We start from the raw sequence: 20,646 nt of genomic DNA on the forward strand, positions 1-20,646 counted from the left end.
GCTCTCATGACCCTGGGACCAGTTCTCCTGACTGCTGCATGTGGTGAGGGGAAGGGAGGAGGTCATGCCTGAACTCACACCACCTCACAGGAGACAAGTGGTGGGGCCATCTCTCCTGCACTCTCACCCTAACGCTGGCTCACCCACACACCCTTGACCAGGGCTAGCCCTACTTTGCTGTCCAGACAAGATCCAGTGTCTACTCTTCCCAAGTGCTGCAGCTGGTGAAAGGCAGGGTCAGCTTACCTGCATTCATGACCTGTGGTCAGCTCTCCTGACTGCCTCAGGTGCCAAGGAGTGAAGGGGTAGAGGGCATCCCCCCTCCCAGCTACCACCTCATGGCAGACTAGTGGCAGGGCCAGCTCTTCTGCACTCTCACCCTCAGGGCTGGCTCACTTGCACTCCCACCATAAGGGTCAGCTCTGCTGTGGTGTCCAAGTAAGGTGCGGAGCCTGTTCTCTGGAGTGCTGAAGTTGGTGAGGGGCAGGGCCAGCTCTCTAAAATTCATGATCGAAGGTGTAAGGGACAGGGCATCACCTCTGTGCATGTGCCACACCAATACAGACGAGTGGTGGGGTTTAGCTCTCCCACACTTATGCCCTCAGGGCTGACTTACCACACAAAGGTGTTGGCTGTCCCCACCACAAAGGCCAACTCCACTGTGCTGCCTGGCTGAGGTGCAGGGCCCACTCTCCTGAGTGCTGCCAGAGGTGGAAGATGGGTTCACTAGAGCTCAGCATCCAGTGATGGTTGGGGCTGACTAAACATAGTCCCTGGGCACCCATGTTGTCCCTAATGGCTGTTCTCAGTGGTAAAATGAGTCATGGACAACGACCGGCTCCTGACACTACATAGCCATGGATCCAGACATGGCCCTCAGTAGCATCTCAGCCTGGGACTTCACTATGGCCCCCGTTGGTGGGACTGGCCACTCACCATAGGCTATTCCTCCCCACCCTCTAGTCTACCACTCCATCTCTCTTCATAATGCTCAGGCTGCTCTTTCTCTCACATCTGACCACCACATACTAGCACATTGTGGCGGCTCCTGCTGCAGGCTCAGCATGTGGCTGGCAGAACCCTGAGTGACTGCATCCTCAATCTATGCTACATGGTGTGACTGCAGGTGGGTGTCTCTGGCCCACCTGTGCCGTGCATTGGTGAGCAGGTCTGTGGATGGCATGGTGGACTGCAGGTCTCTGCCTGCCTTCCCTCTCCCTAGCTGTGCTGCCTGGATTTGATTTGATTCAATTTGATTTATTTGAGCTGTAGGCATATGACAGCTTTGACCATCAAGCTGGGACATCAAGCTAGAATGAACAAAGGACTGCATCTGCTCTGCCCCTGACTGATAAGAACACTACCACCACTAACGTGTTTCTTTGCCCATTGTTGGGGGTCATGTCTGGCTTTTTAAAACAAGGGTTAAATTGGTTTCCATGGGCTGATTTGTTTCCTTATTATGGACTGGCTTCTTAGCTTGTTTCTTGAAATGCCTGATATTAGTTGTAAGTTTTATCTTTGGGTTGGATTATTTTATTGTCTATAAATACTAGTTTCTTCTATTTTTTGAAGTGCCTTCTCACTTTGTAGTACAGGTTAGCCTGGGATTCAGTATGTAGCCTGGTCTGGCCTCCTCACATCAATCCTCCTACCCCAGTCTCCTCAGTGCTGGACTAACATGCATCTGCCACCTCCATATACTCTAGAATTGCATTTAGGGTTGCATTGAACTTATTTGAAAAAAAAAATAATCCTCATAGATTTTGATCTTAAGAGTTGTTCAGAATTCAAGAAACGTTTAGTTCTGGGCTAAGTAGGCTCTTTTGAATGTACTACATAATGCCCCAGCAATGATTAACACTTTCATCCAGTCAAGGGGAGCAGGCACAGTGCGGCCTTATGTAATCCCTGTGTACCACTCCTGCTCATCTTCTCAAATACTCCTGTTTGCTGCCTGCACACTTCCTTCATAGTCTTCTGATCAGGACTCAGTCCCCTGCATCACCTCTGGGCTTCTCTGAAGTTCGCATCCCGCTTTGGTCCTGCAGCTCCCAGCCCCAACCCCTCGGCTCAGAGGCACTGTTAGACTTCCTGTCTTTATTTCCCTTCTCTGACTGGCTCTGAAGCCTCCTGCAAGCATCTTCGTAATGTCCGTTTCTCAGGAAGAGCTGTCCCTTTGTCCCCGCTCCCTTTATTTTAGAGACAGACTGAAACTTAACCCCTGGTTCCTTCTTATGGTCAGAAGAGAATTTTTAGTTGGATCTTTATTTTAAAAAATGAATCTCACCCAATTCCAGCTTATGGCTCATAAGATGTATTAAACTATGTTTTTATAGATATTATATAATATTGCTCTCTACTTGGGAGATGGATGAATATATTGCATTGCTTAAGAAAAATACTTCTCTGTTTTGTGAAAACATTTTTTCAGTGTCAGTTAAAGGGAAATTGCCACCACAAGTTGATGGTTATCAATAACCAGGAAGTAGTGTGAAATCACCAGTAGATTTGAAGCTGCTGTTTTGAGTAGGGGACTGTGTGTAAGAGGTGTCTGGTTGTTAAGACTGCCTGGCCAAGTGGATCTCCTGTACTGGCCATCATTTGGTGTGATGTCGGAGTCTAACAGTACTGGCATCTTGCCACCAGCTGCTCAGGTTCCCTTGGCATTTTTAATGTCTCTATTTGCCTTTGCTATAATGGTAGGCAACGCTGTGGTCATTTTAGCCTTTGTGGTGGACAGAAACCTTAGACATCGAAGTAATTATTTTTTTCTTAATTTGGCTATTTCTGACTTCCTCGTGGGTAAGTTATGTACCTTTACTTAAAATTATCAAACTTAAAAGTTGTGTAATTCCAGGGACTGCATGAATTGGAGGGGACAAGAAGAAAAGTTAAAGTGTTAGAACTCTGGGAAGGATATGTGTGGCACTCTAAAAAGAAACACTACACATATGACTATTAGGGGAAGTTTTATATGAAAACATGGAAACATGTTTTTATACAAAAACATATGGAAGTTTTTGTATTGTCTTGTTTTTAGAATAAAAGAATTCAGAATACTTCTAAAGTTATTTTAGTGTCACAGTTGGGTTGCTTTCAGAGCTATTTTTAATTTGTTTAGAATTACAAATACTCTTCCTTAGTCAGTATTGTTTCCTTTGTATCCAGTATTGAAGTCATAAGAATCATGTGAGCATGAATGGAAGCGAGCATGACCAAGAAGTGGTACATGCAACGGGACAGGGACAGGGACAGGGACAGGGACAGGGACAGGGACAGGGACAGGGACAGGGACAGGGACAGGGACAGGGACAGGTTGGTCAGTGTACTGTATAGCATGGAATCGGACACAGTCAGCAATCAGCTGTTCTACATAGGACAGAGTACCAGAGCATCATGCGATCGCAAGAGTTCACAGAAACTAGGTTCCTCTGTCTTTGAAAACATTTTTTAAAAATCATTTTCATTCCCTTATTGTTATCTCTTCTGTGAGCCTGGTGCTCTACCTGCTGGGCATTCTGCTCTCCCCTCCTCATGATGGTCAGATAGGGTACTCCTGTACTTCAGAGGACCGATGCATCTCATAGGAGGTCCTAGGAGACTGTCTTTTGCTATAGCCACATTACTTTTCTTCATAGCTACATAAAGCTTGTGCTTATGTTAAAACACAATTCAGAGGACATTTTGTTCATTGCCCAAAACATAGTGGTTGCTCAACAAGCATTAGTCCCCTTCTCTTTTGATTTCTTTTTTTTTATTTTATTTTATTTTTATTTATTTATTTATTTATTTTTAAACCATAATCTTTTTTTTTTTAAGATTTGTTTATTTATTATATGTAAGTACACTGTAGCTCTCCTCAGACACTCCAGAAGAGGGCGCCAGATCTCCTTACGGATGGTTGTGAGCCACCATGTGGTTGCTGGGATTTGAACTCTGGATCTTCAGAAGAGCAGTCGGGTGCTCTTACCCACTGAGCCATCTCACCAGCCCCTCTTTTGATTTCTTGGCTGCAATGTTTTGACTCAGACTGAGTTTACTAATGTTTGCATCATACACAGTATTCATTAAGAGAGTTGGGCACTCCAGTACTATTAGGGAACCAGGAAATCCACAGAGAGGGTTTGTCTCTTTCTCCAATGGCACAGAATGTAAGATAAGTTCACAGGACCTTTGGGTATGATGGGAGGTCCCATGACGGTCCACTGTGTGCCACGGACACTCAGGGCAGAGGGAGGTACATGTGGTTACAGGACTGTGGCACCCCTAGTGTAACCCGGAGGACAGATAGGATTTCTAGAGCTGAAGATGAGGAAGAGAGTGACAAGAATCAGCAGTGACACAGGCAGCAAATCGCTGAGTATGTGCTGCAGGCTGGCTGCTGAAACAATGGTTAGATGGAGGAAGCTAGAGCTGAAGGTGGACGATGAAGACCTTCACATAGTAATGTCAGTATCTAATGGAGCTTACCAAACAGAAATGGCATGCCACAGATAAACAGAGCTAGCCAATTATCTATCTATCTATCTATCTATCTATCTATCTATCTATCTATCTATCTATCTATCTATCTATCTATCTATCTATGCAGTGGTAGAAATTGAACCCAGGAGCCTCACTGTTAACAGGAGGAGTACATTGTATCTATCTATCTATCTATCTATCTATCTATCTATCTATCTATCTATCTACTATCTATCTATCTATCTATCTATCTATCTATCTATCTATCATCTATCTATCTACATACACACACATATACACACTTATATATATATTTAATACATATATGTATTCATATATTATATAAATATTAATTATATAACATATATATGTATTTATAAATATATATATGTATATATGTATTTTATATGTGTATGTGTGTATACACACACACACACACATACATGTATGTTTATATGTGTGCTTTAATTAAATTAACAATCTTCCCACTCCTTGCCTCAATTCCATCCTCCAGGTAACATCGGCAGCTAGCTGCAGATCCTTCTACACTGCTCTCCGTGCTCACATCACATGTGTAAGTGCACAGTGTGTGTAAACACAGAGAGCAGTCTGCTATAGAAACACAGATCTCCCTTTCCCTCACAGGATTTTACAGCCTTTAGTAACACTTGGCACTTAAAAGAGATGGTGCACTCTGGCACAGTGAGAGGAGACCATGAGGAGCCTGGCGGTAGGGAAGGGTGAGGTGAAGAGCTGAGAGAGTCTTAGACTGGGAACTTTCAAACCAAGACAGCTTCAGATAAAAATGAGTGTCTTTCTGTCTAGTCTAAGATAGGCATCGAGGACACACTTCCAATTGAGGCTTGAGCACCATAGCCAGGAGATGTAGATGTGGTGGTTTGGTAGACTTGCGGTTCCCTCCACGGGCATGAGAATGGGCAAGGAATAGCTTTGTTTCTGCTGAGAGATATCATGGGCAGGTTAAACAAAGCTTTATTTTATTTTATTTTTTTTTTTTTATGTTTGCATGCAGACTGAGTGTGGTGGTTCATGCCTTTAATCCTAGCTACATAGTGAGACCATGTCTCAAACAAGACAAACAGTTGTGAAGATTTGTCTGTGTGTGTTTGTACAAGCTCCTTCTTGTATGTGTGTGCCTGCACATGTGCATGTGTGTGCACCTGAAAATGGATGTGTATATGTACATGGGAAAGCCAGAAGACAACCTCATGTGTCATCTTCAGGAGTAGTGATCACTTCCTTTGTGGCAAGGTTTCTCATTGGCCCATAACTCACCAATTAGGATACACTGCCTACCTGCAAGAAAACCACTTTACCAACTGAGCCCTGTGGTCTTGTCCTTCATGCTTCCTGTGTCCTGACACCTTCTTCTGGAAATCATCTTTAGCACAACACTCGTCATGGGACAAGAAATGGGACAGTGTCTGAGAGCTTCTTTGTGGACTAAGATCTGAGTGTTCTGCCAGTGTGCTCTCCCTTGCTATCCTCTCAGGGTGAGCTCTGAGCCTGGCAGGATGCATGAAGGTGAGGTTTTCTGTAGCTGGAAGCCAGGCATTTAGTAGTATCACTATCATTATTATTATTATTACTACTAATCTGAATACTGTCAGCTGTGGTGAAGGTGAGCTGTCCCTCACAGCCTCGTGCGCTTGAGCACATTGCCCTTGGCTGGAGGTGCTGTTTGGAGAAGTTATAGAACCTTTAGGAGGTGGGGACTTCCTCAGGAAGTATGTCATTGGGGACAGGCCTTGAGGTTCGATATTCCAATCTTGCTTCCTATAGACTCTGATTCCTGACTGTTGACACTGTCCTGTTTGCCTGTGACCTCTGTATCTCTTTAAACTGTGAGACAAAATGAATCCAACCGCCCTTACATTCCTTCTTGTCCAGTATTTAATTACAACAATAAGAAAAGTAGCTAGTACACTGTGCATATAGATATAGAAGGAAATGCTTATTAAATTGGCACTGTGTGACCAGTGCTCTCAACCATGGGTATTTATATCCTATCAGCCATACGGTGAATGGTCAGGAAAGTCTCTTCAGAGGCAAAATGTAGTTGATGCCAACAAAGTCTGGAACAATTTTATAGGGTGGGAAGTTTTTTGTTTGTTTTGTATTATAGCTATATATGTATACTATATGTATATCTATATGTATTGCATCTATATCTATATCTTTACATACCAGTTCAGTTCAGGATTTCTTTCTTGGCTTTTGTATATACTGAGACTACTGTAACAAAATACCAGAGGCTGGAAAGCTTAAACAATAGGAATCTGTGTTTTTACACATCTCACAAGCTGAAGATCAGGTCAAGATTCTACCAAATTTGGTTCCTAGTGAAGTCTCCCTTCCCTGTGGCCTTTTCTCTGCAGCTTCACATGGGCTGGAGAGGTGTTTGTGAAGAGAGGCAAACTCCGTCTTGTCTCCTTTTATGTGGCTATCAGTCTACTGAATCAGGGCTCCACCTTTGTGGCACGTTTACCCCGAGTCTTTCCTTTAGATGTTCTATCTCTCAATAGAGCCGCTCTGAGAATGTTAGAGTTTCACCATATAGAACAGGGAGAGTGATGAGCACACAGTGTGGCCCCTCTGCGCTCTCCACCATCCAGCATCTCTCCTTCCTCTCACTGTTTGCTTAAGGAGGTGGTAGCAGTTTTTTAGGTGGCTTGGACAGAAGGGCAATACCACACTGGTGTTGATTTTAAAGCAAACTAGGCTGCCCCACTGTCTTCAATTCATTCATGTAACAGTTGCACACTTCAAACAAGCACAAAGACTGGCAAGACCTCTTACCCTCCTGAGGCATGTGTGTGTGTGTGTGTGTGTGTGTGTGTGTGTGTGTGTGTGTGTGTGTGTGTGTGTGTGTGTGTGTGTGTGTGTGACTGGGGAGATGTAATATACAACATAATAAGTAAAAGTACGGAGTGTTTTAGAGGTGATAATGGCTTCAGAAAACTGCAGCAGGGTGAGAGTGGGAGAGAGGATGGAGGGAGGGGGTATGAAATTTCAGTATAAAACTTGAGAGCCAGGGTTCCCTGAGAAAGACACATCTGAACGAACAGAAGGGGCTGCTGTCCAGGGAAGAATATGACAAGAGAAATGCAGTTCCAAGGATGTGAGGCTGAAGGTGCACAGTGTATGTGAACCAGAGGCTGGAGTGAGGAGGTCGGAGGGACAGCATGTAAGGGGCATCTGACATGGGGTGGGCCTCCCATCTTATGGGGCTTCCCCCCTCGTCTTCATTCTCATTTCTGCTCCCCTTCTCCACCTCATCTCCCTTTACCATCCCCTTTTTATTTTTTAATTTTTATCTTTTTTATTGGATATTTTCTTTATTTACATTTCCCCCCTCTCAGAACCCCCATCCCATCCCCCCTGCTTCTATGAAGGTGTTTCTCCCCCACCCACTCCCACCTCTCCACCCTCAGTTCCCCTACACTGGGGCATTTATCAAGCCTTCATAGGACCAAGGACCTCTTCTCCCATTGATGCCTGACAAGGCCATCTCTGCTACATATGCAGCTGGAGCCATGTGTAGTCCTTTGTTAATGGCTTAGTCCCTGGGAGCTCTGGGGGTGTCTGGCTGGTTGATATTGTTGTTCTCCCTATGGGGTTGCAAACCCCTTCAACTCCTTCAGTCCTTTCTCTAACTCCTCTATTGGGGAACCTGTGCTTGGTCCAATAGTTAACTACGAGCATTCACCTCTGTATTTGTAAGGATCTGGCAATGCCTCTCAGGAGACAGCTATATCAGGCTCCAGTCAGCCTCCACAATAGTGTCTGGGTTTGGTGACTATATATGGGATGAATCCCCAGGTGGCACAGTCTCTGAATGGCCTTTCCTTCACTCTCTGCTCTACACTTTATCTCCATATTTGCTTTTGTGAGTATTTTGTTATTCTTCTAAGAAGGACCGAAGCACCCATACTTGGTCTTCCTTCTTGAGCTTCATGTGGTCTGTGAATTGTTTCTTGAGTATTTGGAGATTTTGGGCTAATATCCACTTATCAGTGAGTGCATACCATGTGTGTTCTTTTGTGATTGGTTTACCTCACTCAGGATGATATTTTCTAGTTCCACCCATTTGCCTATGAATTTCAAAATTCACTTTTAATAGCTGACTAGTACTCCATTGTGTAAATGTACCACATTTTCTGTATTCATTCCTCTGTTGAGGAACATCTGGGTTCTTTCCAGTTTCTGGCTATTATAAATACGGCTGCTATGAACATATTGGAGCATGTGTCCTTATTACATGTTGGAGCATCTTTTGGGTATATGCCCAGGAGTGATATAGCTATTCCTCGGGTAGTACTATGTCCAATTTTCTGAGGAACACCCAAACTGATTTCCAGAGTGGTTGTACAAGCTTTCAATCCCACCAACAATGGAGGAGTGTTCCTCTTTCTCCACATCCTTGCCAGCAGCTGCTGTCACCTGAGTTTTTGATCTTAGTCATTTTGACTAGTGTGAGGTAGAATCTCAGGGTTGTTTTGATTTGCATTTCCCTGATGACTGAGGATGTTGAACATTGCTTTAGGTGCTTCTCAGCCTTTCGGTATTCCTCAGTTGAAAATTCTTTGTTTAGCTCTGTACTCCATTTTTAAATAGGGTTATTTGGTTCTCTGGAGTCTAACTTCTTGAGTTCTTTGTATATATTGGATATTAGCCCTGAATCATATACCATCCTCTTTTTAATACAGCCTATTCGCCTTCCCTCACTTCTTTTTAAGCACACATGCCAAGGGCTCATTGCTCTAGCCATGGAAAAGGCCTTGTAAATTTCCAGAGCAGACTTGGCAGGAACATGTACAAGCAGGCCTGTCTGAGAGATATTTCAGGTTTGATTTTCTAAAACTGTTTCTTCTATGGAACCATTGTTCCATAGAGAGAGGAACCAAGAGCAGGGTATCTATACCAGAACACCATGGAGACAGCAGGGATTTACCAAACCAAAGGGTTCAATCCCCAATCTGCAGGCCTGGCTGCCTAGCCAAATTAGAGAGCTTCAGGTTCTGTGAAAGGCTTGCACTCAGGCAAGAAAGCATGTATGGCTGGGCAGTGGTGGCACATGCCTTTCATCCCAGCACTTGGAAGGCAGAGGCAGGTGGATTTCTGAGTTCGAGGCCAGCCTGGTCTACAGAATGAGTTCCAGGACAGCCAGGGCTACACAGAGAAACCCTCGAAAAACAAACAAACAAACAAAAAAGGGCGGCCAGCTATTATTTAATGCAGTTTCTAGAAACCTTAACACATCCTTCCTTTTTCACAAAGTTCTGAAAATGTGAAAAAGAGTTTAAATCAGATCTTTCTCTTTAGTCTTGAAGTCAGCAGTGTCTAGTGGTTACTCATGTTTTCTATGGAAGACATGAGTACAGAGGTGGAAAATATACGTGTCGGGAGCACTGAAAGCGATGAACCAAAATGTCAGTGTCTCAGTTCAAGGTACTTTGATTTACCTCAGGTAATCTTGGAGTTCTACTTTGTGTCAGAGTTGCCCTTCCTGCCCCCACCCCAGCTGGTGATATGAAAGCCACCACAGGGACTCGTACTGATCATTGAAAGAACAATTGGTAGCATATGCCTGTAATCTCAGCCCAAGGCCCCGAAGAAGGCTAAGTATCACAGGTTTGGGGACAGCCCAAACTACAGTGATTTCGAGAGCAGCCTGGGCTAGATAGCAAGATCCTGTCTCAATAAACCAACCCTACCCCATAACCGAAACACAAAATTAGCAAGTTATTTGAACTACATAACTACATATAGGAATGAAAACAGGTTTGGTGATACAGGCCTGTAATTCCAGCTACTGGGGTTGGGACTGGTCCCAGTGGAGAGAAAGAGAGGGAACACACACACACACACACACACACACACACACACACACACACAGAGGGGACTGACTGGGAAGAGAATGGGCCTGCAGGAAGAGGAATAAAAGAGACAGCAATAAAGGAGATAACACAATAAAGATATCTTCATTCATGATAATGTCATGGTGAAACCCTTTATTGCATGCAATTTATATGCACAAAAATGTAAAAAAATGTAGAAAAATTTCTGAGAGTGTAAATGACAGAGGGATCTCAGCAGTCAGAGAGCTTCCAAGGACAAGGGCATGGGGAAAGGGGCAGAGGTAAGTGCTTTTCAGAGAGAAAAGAGGGGAGGAGGGAGCTTCATGTGTCTAGTGTAGGGCGGAGACCAGATCTCCAGCAGAAAAAATGGGAAAGAGGAAGACATCCTCTTTCCCGCACTGCTGCGGGAGGGCGGCCCAACGCCATGTTTGGTTTGGACCACAGAGAACATCTGTATTCATTGTGATGGATGTGGCTGGAAATGCAGTTAGGATCTCTGCTTCATTTGGGAATTGATAAGGAGCACCCACTGGTAGTTTTCTCATGACAACTATTTAAAAAATAACACTTAAAGAATGCATAGGGGATATCAGTTGTACAGAGCTTGGCAAAATACCAACGATATTTATATCAAACATTGTTGGCACGGCATTACTACATCAAAATGCCCGAGACAGCTAACTTTTGAGATCAGTGTTCAGCAGTTCGAATCCAAGTTTGGGTGGCCCATTGCTTTGACTCCTGATGGTGTTAGATGGTTGGTTGAAAGCATGTTTGTGAGTGAGCACTACATCTAGAATGGGGAAGAGGAACTTGGACTCTGCACCTTTGTCCAGGGCATGCTCCAGCAAGCTAAGAGCCTCACACCTGGCTCCATCTCTATAGGTCCACAGCACCTACCAGCCCTACCATGCTAAAGACCGAACTTTTCCATAGCACCTCTGAAGGACAGTTATCTAACTAGTAACAATAAGTAAGCTATATTCAGTGATTTGGAAATGCCATTCTATGGTGTATCCATTAGAATGTACCTTTTTTGGGAGTCAATGATGTGTATAGTTTTAAAATATTTAAAAAGCTGAGTATGTGTGCGCATGTGTGCATGTATGCATATATGTGTGTGTGTGTGTGTGTGCCTGTATGCACGCGCATGGGTGCAGTGGTGCCACAGCATGCCATGCTATGCATGTGTAAGTTAGAGCACAACTTGTAGGAGTTGGGTCTCTCCTGTGCCATGTGGATTTGGGGAATTTATCAAGTTTGATGGCAAGCATCTACAGTCACTGAGTCAACTTGCTGGTCCAGTATTGTTTTTTAATTAATTTCCTCCTTGTACAGGTTTGATTTCCATTCCTCTGTACATCCCTCACGTGTTGTTTAACTGGAATTTTGGAAGTGGAATCTGCATGTTTTGGCTCATTACTGACTATCTTTTGTGCACCGCATCTGTCTACAGTATTGTCCTCATTAGCTACGATCGATACCAGTCAGTTTCAAATGCTGTAAGTCACAACGTTCATTCATTTTTCTTAGAAGACTACAGTTGTAAATTCTGGGTCCTTAAGCCTGTATTGGGAATGTTGAGGATGAGTCCCAGGGATGAAACCCACTGACTTTTATTCTGCATGATCTGGTTAACTCTATCAGTGTTTGAAATGGGAAAGGAAGGACCAAAGAAAATTCAGGGTTCATCATGAGGAGTGCTAGTTGAGTCCTCCATAGCTGGGCTCTCTGTGAGATTCCAATCTCTATCCCATGGCTAAGTTGCAACCTCAATATTTCTCTCAAGATAGAACTCTGTGGGCAACTAGAAAGAATCCCTTAGTGAATGGGTGAGAAAATCGATTTTGAACCCCCCAAAGAGAAGATGGTGATATAGCAGGGCCAGCTTAGGATGCGCGGCAAGAAAGCTGGATTTAGACAAAATCTGGAATAGTCTCATCGCTGAGCTAGCAGCAGTTTAAAAGATAAACCTCTCAGCAATAGAATAAAGGAGAAAATAGGGTGTGGTTAGAAAGCAGCCACAGAACTGTGGTGCAGTGTTTTGCGACCTTAAAAAAACCAGAAGAGTGGATCTGGGAGATAGGAAGGTGGGGGGGACAGGAATAGAGGGAGGTGTTGTTCTTATCTTACACCTTGTTTGAGGTTTGCTGTTTTTCCATCGTGCATGCCAAGCTAGCCTGTCTGCAAACTTGAGGACATTCTTCTGTGTTTAACCCCTCTCTCTCCTCAGGGTGCAGATGTTCTAAGTGTAACCTGCTGGAGTCTAGCTTTTGATGAGTGCTGAGGGTCTGAACTCAGGCCCTCATGCTTGCCTGACAAGTGCTTCACTCTGAGCAAGCTCCTCCCCAACCCGTATTTGCAACCTTTCACTTCACTTACTGTTGAATCCTAGGATCACAAAGCTTTGGGAGACATTGTATGGCCCATGTGGCTAAGTGCTAAGATACAGAAATAAGTATTTTAGGAATGGTAGTGATTCAGACGGAGGCATACCCAGAGACATATGTGTCGAGTTCTGACTGGTATGCTCCTGCCTGAGTGGACCCAAGAGGACAAGAAATTAGATTAGATAAACTATAAACTGTTGGAACAAAGAGATTATGAAATATTGTTGTTCAAGAAAGACACATTTTTTTTTGCTTTCACAGAATACTCTGGGAAAACGTAGACAGTTCCACTTCAGGACATCACTTCCTGGCCTCTGGCATTAACAGGGTGACTCTGCTTGTTAAAGGTTAGGGAACAGCAAATATTTATTATCCAGGGCCCAGTAATATTTTTTTTCAGTATTGTAGTACCTGTGGTATGCTCAGCTATGCTGTCGAGAAGACCTAGATGATTTGTGCGGGGTGGTGGTGGTGGTGGTGGTGGTGGTGGTGGTGATGGTGATGGTGATGTTAGCAGTGGCGCGCACGTGCGTGTGCTGTATTCACCCTAGTTTTGTTTTAAGAAATTCCTTGGCAGCGAAGGCTGTCAATTTCTTAAGATATAGGTGGCTGGGACGCCATTCCTAGGAACAGTGTTGAGCACCGGGCAAACTCTACATGTGAAACAGCGTCAAATATGGCGGGGCTGCTAAAAAGGCGCTTGTACTTTGTTGGGATAAATCCAGTACTCCTGAGAGCTCTCAAGTAAGGTTCCTGGGAAACTCAGTTTTGTCCAAAGCTGTAAGTAGAGAAGATAGTGACGAGAAACAGGAAACTGAGCCCAGGAAGTAGAAATATGCCCATAATTTTGAAAGTGAAATTTCATCGAAGATGGCCATAATGTTGTTCAGACATGTCCTCTGGAAGGGCCAGGCTAACAGTGGGTGACGAAGATGGGTCTTGTGTAGTGGAATTTCCCTTTAATTACTTGATTGGATAATAAAGGCCACAAGAAGCCAATCACTGGGCGAGGAGGAGGCGGGCCTTCTGGTCCGAGAGTGGAAGAGGAAATGGAGAAGAAACAAAGGTCTTTTTTTTTTTTTTTGGATGGTGAGGCAGGAGCTATAGGAAGCACCATGGAGACTGGGAACTGTAAGATCTGGTGGCAAAATCCACCAGACTCTGCCACCAGAAGATTTCTAGGATGATAGATTCTGCACTCCGCGGTTGTATTATCTGTTGATTCTAAACTAAGATTGTCTGATGTTTTCCGCCTTGCTGTAAATTAACTGAGCTCCAGGGGAAAGGTAACCCAGTGGAGCATAGGTTAACAAGTGCGCCCCTAGCTAGCAGTGGGAATTTGGGAGTGCTGAGCGGTTTGGCAGCAGCTAGCCCCAGGGACCAAGGGAGCTATTTTGGAGATCCCAAGAAGCAGAGCCAGTGTCGGTGGGAGAAGCATTGGTCTCGAGCTATGTACCTGGCTGGGAACAGACCAAGACCCCCGGCTGGGGCCAAGTGACCATAGCATAGAGAGAGTAGGAATTAAAGTGTGCCCAGGATGAAAGTTGGGAGAGAATATTCTTCCTTTGTGTTCATATGAAGAGAGAAACTTTGCAATGAAATCTAAGCCATGATGAATAGTGTTGGGGGACCGGCTGGGAATCTCTAGTGCAGCGCCATGGTCTGTGTGGCTAAAATCTACAGGAATTACTCTCTGTTCGATCTGGAAGCTACAAGTTCAACATCAGGGAGGATGACCTCTCTCTGAAGTCTCTGGGAAGATGTCCATAGCTTTCTCATGGGCCATCTTTGGCTTGAAGATACTTCACTGCAACTCTTTGCTATCATGTGGCCAGGGATGAAGGCTATAAACCTGGATGGGCACCTAGCACAATGTGGACTGCATGTCAAGAATCTCCACGTGAGAATGTGTGAATGGTGGCCACTGCATGTGCCTCAGCAGCTAATTGTTCACAGGCAGAAATCAGAGGGAACTTGTGTTTTTTATTTATTCTTCCTCTTCTTATAAGGACACCAGTCATTACTGGATCAAGGTGACCCCAAGTCCAATATAATGTCATCCTATCTTAATTATATCTGTCAACACCATATTTCCAAATAAGGTCCCATTCACAGGTACTCGTGGATAGGATGCAGTGGAGCTCATTAGGGAACTCCGTTCAGTTGAACACAGGAGCTTACCTCACTATTAATAGCAGAAGGTTCCAGAGGGCCTTCCTGTCTCCCAGATGGAACATGACTGACTACTGAGGTAGGGAAGGAGGCAGGACAGGGAGCAATGTCCTGAGACTGATTTCAGAGAGGCTACTGCAGTCAACTGGTCTGGATTCCAGCGGCACTTGAACAGTCATCCCTCAAGAATGCTCCCCAGAGATGAAGACAGATGAGACTGCCATCCCCTGCCCAGGCCCCTGGGATGTCCGTTAGCACGTTCGACCTTATGCAAAGTGAATGGGAGAAGCCCCTCCAGCATACTGCCTTATACCATTACCAAGGGGCAATGGAGCAATTCGACTAAATGCAGGCTTATGACCATCTGGGTGTCGTCCCCATCTCTACAACCGTTAGACTTAGTGATGGATTAGTTAGTGTCATGAGAAGTGGGAGATGGGAAAGTGGGCTGTGTGTGGAAGCTGTGATCAGTATCACAGGCCATCTTACTTCTGAGCTTATTCTCATAAACACCAGCAGTTTGGTGTGTGTGTGGGGGGTGGGGGTGGGGTGGGATGGGGGCCCACATTTCTTTATGGTTAAAATATTAAAAGAATTATTAGCCACTTCCCTCTTGCCGACAGCCATTGCCATGTGTGTGCAGTAAATCAAAGGGCTACCCTTCTCTTTAAAAATGTGAAAACATGCTCTAGTGAGGTTTTAAAACTCACAGAGAAAATAAGATCCAACGAGGGGAGGCTGTTGGCACCTCTTTTCTTATGAGTGGGGGCATGAGAGAAACCTGGGACGTTTGAGCTGGAAGGAAGCATGCAGAATGCACACAAGTTCAGAGAGATTGATGACCTACAGGATCGAAGCAAATGTGAGCCTCTTTTTCACTTGATGCTCTCGAAGAGGACCATGGTTTGGTTCCAGGCATCCATACTGTGGCCCACAATTACCTGTAATGTACCTTTGGTTCCTGGTCCTCTCTGTCCTTTAGGAGCCCCACACATGCATGTAGCATACACACACACACACACATGCAGGCAGGCAGAACACCCATACACATAAAAATAAATAAGTATAAAACCAAACCAAACGAGAAAACCTTCTTGGTTCTGTGACAGGCTTGCACTCCCAGGAGTCAGAACTAGGAGGACCCCAAGTTTAAGGGCAGTTGGGGCTATATGATGAATTCAAGGTCAAACTGAGTGACAGAATGAGTTTTTATCTTGAAAAGGAAGGGCCAGAATGTAGCTCAGGAATAGATCATCTTTCTGGCATTGGCAGGGCTCTGGATTTGATATTTATTCCAGATACAGAGCAATTTGTCTTTATGTGCCTTTTGATTTTCAAAGACTGTCTTAAAATTGACATAAAGATCACAGAGGGTAACACTCACTCACAGACTCTAACTTCATTTGTCCTTGTGGAAGTCTGACTTTGTCACCCCCAGACAGTGCGCGCACACACAAACACAGACCTACAGATATACACACAGACACACACATGGAAACACAACTCTTTCATGCAAACACACCACACACACAGAAATACAGACATAGGTACACACACAGAGATACACACAGACATACACACAGAGACACAGAAACAGAGACACACAGAAAGACATACAAGTAAACACAGAGTCACACAAACATATAGATAACACAGAGACACACAGTCAGACACACACGGACAGACACACACAGACACACACTGGCACTTGCTGTAGTCATGTCTCTCAACATGGCTTCTCCTCATGGTTTTGGCTGTGATGGAAACACTTAGAGATAGAAGTGCCCTGAGAGTGTTCAGAGACACAGCATCACTCTAACATAGCCAAGTGTCTTCCTGGGTGCAGTCACTTGGGAGTGGTGCAAGGGTTATCTGTTGTTGGCCTCACTGTGGGGTTCCTGTGTAAACAGCTGAGTATATTCTTCCTGAGTGTCAGGATCAGATAAGCCATGCCCTTTAAAGCATTAAAACTGTGCCTATGGTACAGCATGGGTTTTGCCCTGTAATGTGGTGCATGTCTTTCTCTACATGTTTATCTACATGAATTCCCCAAACCACAATGTTTTCTTTAACTGAAGCATCATCCAACAGTGTGTCCACTCTGTGATGCATTCTCACACTGATGTGTGTTTCACTGAAGAGAATACTGCCATGTTCTAGGCTGCAGATGGAGAACTGTGGTGAGTGTTCTCAGTTCCAGTAACTGTTCAGATTAGAGTCAGGAAAAATTCCTTCCTTCCTTTCCCTTTGTTTGCTTGTCTCTTTCTTTCTGCATGAGTATACACATATGTGCATGCATGTGGTGGTCAGAAGTATCATCCCTGAGGTACCATCTACCTTTTTCGGGCATATGTATGCATTTGTTCATGTGTGAACAGGTGCCATGTATGGGCATGTGTATATGCAAGTGTGTGTAGAGGCTAGAAGACAACTTTCGGTGCCATCCTTACAAAATGCCATTCCTTTGACACAGGTCTTTCTTTGGCCTGGAGCTCACCAATTAGGCTAGACAGATTGGCAAGAAGGCCTCAAGGATCCTCTTATCCCTTCTGCCCAGGTGCCAGGATTACAAATTCATGCCACCACAGCAGGCTTTGAGAAGACTGCTTTCTTATTTTAGATAGTGTCCATGGCCTTGCTACAGTGTTCAAATCTTCACCTGATGGTGTACTGTTTTCTCTCAACAATTATTGAGAAAGCCTGTGCCAACATCACGTGAGTTAGTGTAGCTCTTGCATATCCCTGGAACATGCGTGTTTTCATTAAACCACATTAGTTGTCTGATTTCTTGTAGGTGTCTTATAGGGCTCAACACACTGGCATCATGAAGATTGTTGCTCAAATGTTGGCTGTTTGGATACTGGCTTTCTTGGTAAATGGCCCCATGATTCTGGCTTCAGATTCTTGGAAGAACAGCACGAACACAAAGAACTGTGAGCCTGGCTTTGTTACAGAGTGGTACATCCTCACCATTACAACTCTCTTGGAATTCCTGCTTCCTGTCATCTCCGTGGCTTATTTCAATGTACAGATTTACTGGAGCCTGTGGAAGCGTAGGGCTCTCAGTAGGTGCCCTAGCCATGCTGGATTCTTCACTACCTCTTCCAGTGCCTCTGGACACTTACACAGAGCTGGGTTGGCTTGCAGGACAAGTAATCCTGGATTGAAGGTATCAGCTGCATCCCGTCATTCAGAAAGTCCTCGAAGAAAGAGCAGCATCCTGGTGTCCTTAAGGACTCACATGAATAGCAGTATCACTGCCTTCAAAGTTGGTTCCTTCTGGCGATCGGAAAGTGCAGCGCTTCGCCAAAGGGAGCACGCAGAGCTTCTCAGAGGCAGGAAGCTAGCCAGGTCACTGGCTATCCTTCTGAGTGCTTTTGCCATTTGCTGGGCTCCGTACTGTCTGTTCACAATTGTCCTTTCAACTTACCCCAGAACGGAGCGCCCCAAATCGGTGTGGTACAGCATTGCCTTCTGGCTGCAATGGTTCAATTCGTTTGTTAATCCCTTTCTGTACCCTTTGTGTCACAGGCGTTTCCAGAAGGCTTTCTGGAAGATACTTTGTGTGACAAAGCAACCAGTGCCGTCACAGAACCAGTCAGTATCATCTTGAGGAGAATTGCTTCACGAGTGCCAACTTTAGTTTCTGTCCTCTGAACGGATCTGAGCTTCCATGTTGCTCTATCCACTCAAGCAAACAGTGCACAAAATGTAATGTCTGAAAACTTTAATAAAAACCCTCCACATGCAAGTCAGTGGAACACGAGTCCACAGTAGTTTAGGAAATGTGACAGACTGAGAGCTGCAAAAATACTAATATTTTCCTCAGGGCTCTCTGTCTCTTTCCTGACACAACATTTATTGTGCTATACAGATTTCTTTCTGCACTCAGTGTTTTCCCCAGTAGTGTTAGTTTCTTTTTTCTTTGTGTGTGTGTGTGTGTGAGTATGTGTGTGTGTGTGCAGGTGGCTTCAGAGGCCAGAAAAAGGTACCAGACCATGTGGAGCTGGAGTTACAGGCAGCTCTGAGACACAGAACATGGGTGTTGGTCACTGAACCTGGGTCCTTTGTACGTTAGCACTTTTCCTTGCTGTCTGTAAGTTAGCACTCTTCCTTGCTGTCTGTACGTTAGCACTCTTCCTTGCTGTCTGTAAGTTAGCACTCTTCCTTGTTGAGCAACCTCTCTAGCTCCAAGTTTCTGTTTTCCATGTTCTGGTCACACAAATGTGTTTAGTTTGGAACATCATTCCTTAAAGAACTATTGGGCAAGAAACCTGGCCCCTGCCCCGTACCCGTGCCATGTCAGAGAGCTCTGTGGTTAGTGGGCAAGGGGCAACTAGGCTGGGGTTGGCAAAAGTAGGGTTGGAGTGAGCCCAGGTTAGCTCATGGGTTTTTGTAGATCTTCCTCCCAGAATCCCAACAGGAAAGAGGTATGGTGAGGACACTGTGATCATCCTTATTTGAAAGGCCCTCTTGTCCTGTTTTTTCCTGCCCTCTATTCCTGGCTTTCACATCTCACCTAAAGCTTATCTTGGTGAGAACATAGGTGAGAGAGGAAGGTGGAGTGGATGGAACACCATATGGCCAAACTACCCTCTGTGACATCTATGCAACGACTGGACTCTGGTAATCATTTACAAATTTAAAAAATAAGTGTATGAATATTTTGTGTACATGTACGTCTGTGCAACATGCATGTGCCTAGTGCCCGTGGAGGCCAGGACTGATGATCACGAGTCACCATGTGGATGCTGGAAACGAACTTGGATCCTCTGGAATGGCAGCTAGTTCTCCTAACTGCTGAGACACCCCTCCAGTCCCAGATGCCAGTAATTATTAGTAAGATATTCTTGTGCTTATTCAGTGTGTCATGAACTCATCTGCCCAGTGCTTTGCGTGTCTCTCTTCCTGTGTGCTGACTGTACATTAGCTTTCCTGAGGATCCTATGTTATTATTTTTATGGTATGTCTTGTCCTTTTTTTTTTTTAAAGATGTGATTATTACATAATCCACGATAGCCTCAAACTTGTGATCCTCCTGCCTCAGCTCCCAAGTGTTAGGATTATAGCTACAGCTACTACCCCGATGGACTTAAATAAAGTTTTTTTTCTCTCTCAGAATTCTATGCTGAAGTTGTTACCATTGTTAACTCTATCACCCCATGAAGCCTTATCAGGACTTGTTCTGTAACTTCTGAGAATCCTTGTGCAATTTAATAATTTCATATTTCTTAGATCTTTTAAACCTTTTGCCTTTTAACTTTTTAGGTTAGTATATGAAATATCAGGTTTCCTTATGGCACCTTTATACACATGTCCTCTTACATGTTGTCTTTATTAGATCCATTTAAAACTCTGAATAATTACAAACACGAAAGCATGAAGATTTTTAAAGTCCATGAGGGCTCAAGACTGCACCTCAGTTTGTACCTGTTCCCACCTTATGTAAGTCAGAGACTCAATAGTTAACATAAGTTCTAAAGTACCCAAGCAGTAAAGTATCATAAACGCACAACTTTCCTCCGGTTTCTATGTATCAGCTGTCTCTAAACATCCCGTTAGTAATTGTAGGCTTTATGTGGTCTCTGAGGGCTCAGATGTTTATGGAGTGTAGTCATCCTGTGGAAACTTCTCTCAGCAGGGCCATGGAGAAGGCAGAGCTACACACATGCATTTTCTAAAGTATGTATAAAGAGTGACACATGCTGGATTTAATAGAAAATACTGCAAATTAT

General features: G+C 44.4%; 1 protein-coding gene across 2 annotated transcripts; it reads left to right on the forward strand.

Moving 5' to 3' along the window:
- Positions 1–2,558: 2,558 nt before the first annotated feature.
- Hrh4 (histamine receptor H4) lies at positions 2,559–18,824 on the forward strand. 2 transcript variants are annotated; one of them, XM_021151085.1, is made up of 3 exons: positions 2,559–2,805; positions 11,688–11,851; positions 17,706–18,824. In XM_021151085.1, exons 1-3 carry the CDS (start codon positions 2,613–2,615, stop codon positions 18,522–18,524), a joined length of 1,176 nt encoding a protein of 391 aa, XP_021006744.1. In that variant the 5' UTR covers positions 2,559–2,612; the 3' UTR covers positions 18,525–18,824. The 2 variants fall into 2 exon arrangements, with proteins under 2 accessions (XP_021006744.1, XP_021006745.1); XM_021151086.1 differs by lacking the exon at positions 11,688–11,851 and adding an exon at positions 9,822–9,827 and having other exon boundaries at positions 2,613–2,805; positions 17,812–18,524.
- Positions 18,825–20,646: the final 1,822 nt, after the last annotated feature.

The sequence above is a fragment of the Mus caroli genome, chromosome 18 (assembly GCF_900094665.2).
Source record: "Mus caroli chromosome 18, CAROLI_EIJ_v1.1, whole genome shotgun sequence".
NCBI lineage: Eukaryota > Metazoa > Chordata > Mammalia > Rodentia > Muridae > Mus > Mus caroli.

What these genes read in the sequence shown, in the direction of transcription:
- Hrh4 (XM_021151085.1), top strand. Translation starts at nt 2,613, where the DNA reads ATGTCGGAGTCTAACAGTACTGGCATCTTGCCACCAGCTGCTCAGGTT. An exon ending in TATTTCTGACTTCCTCGTGG is followed by an intron (nt 2,806 to 11,687) that starts GTAAGTTATGTA and finishes CTCCTTGTACAG; the next exon opens with GTTTGATTTCCATTCCTCTG. An exon ending in ACCAGTCAGTTTCAAATGCT is followed by an intron (nt 11,852 to 17,705) that starts GTAAGTCACAAC and finishes GATTTCTTGTAG; the next exon opens with GTGTCTTATAGGGCTCAACA.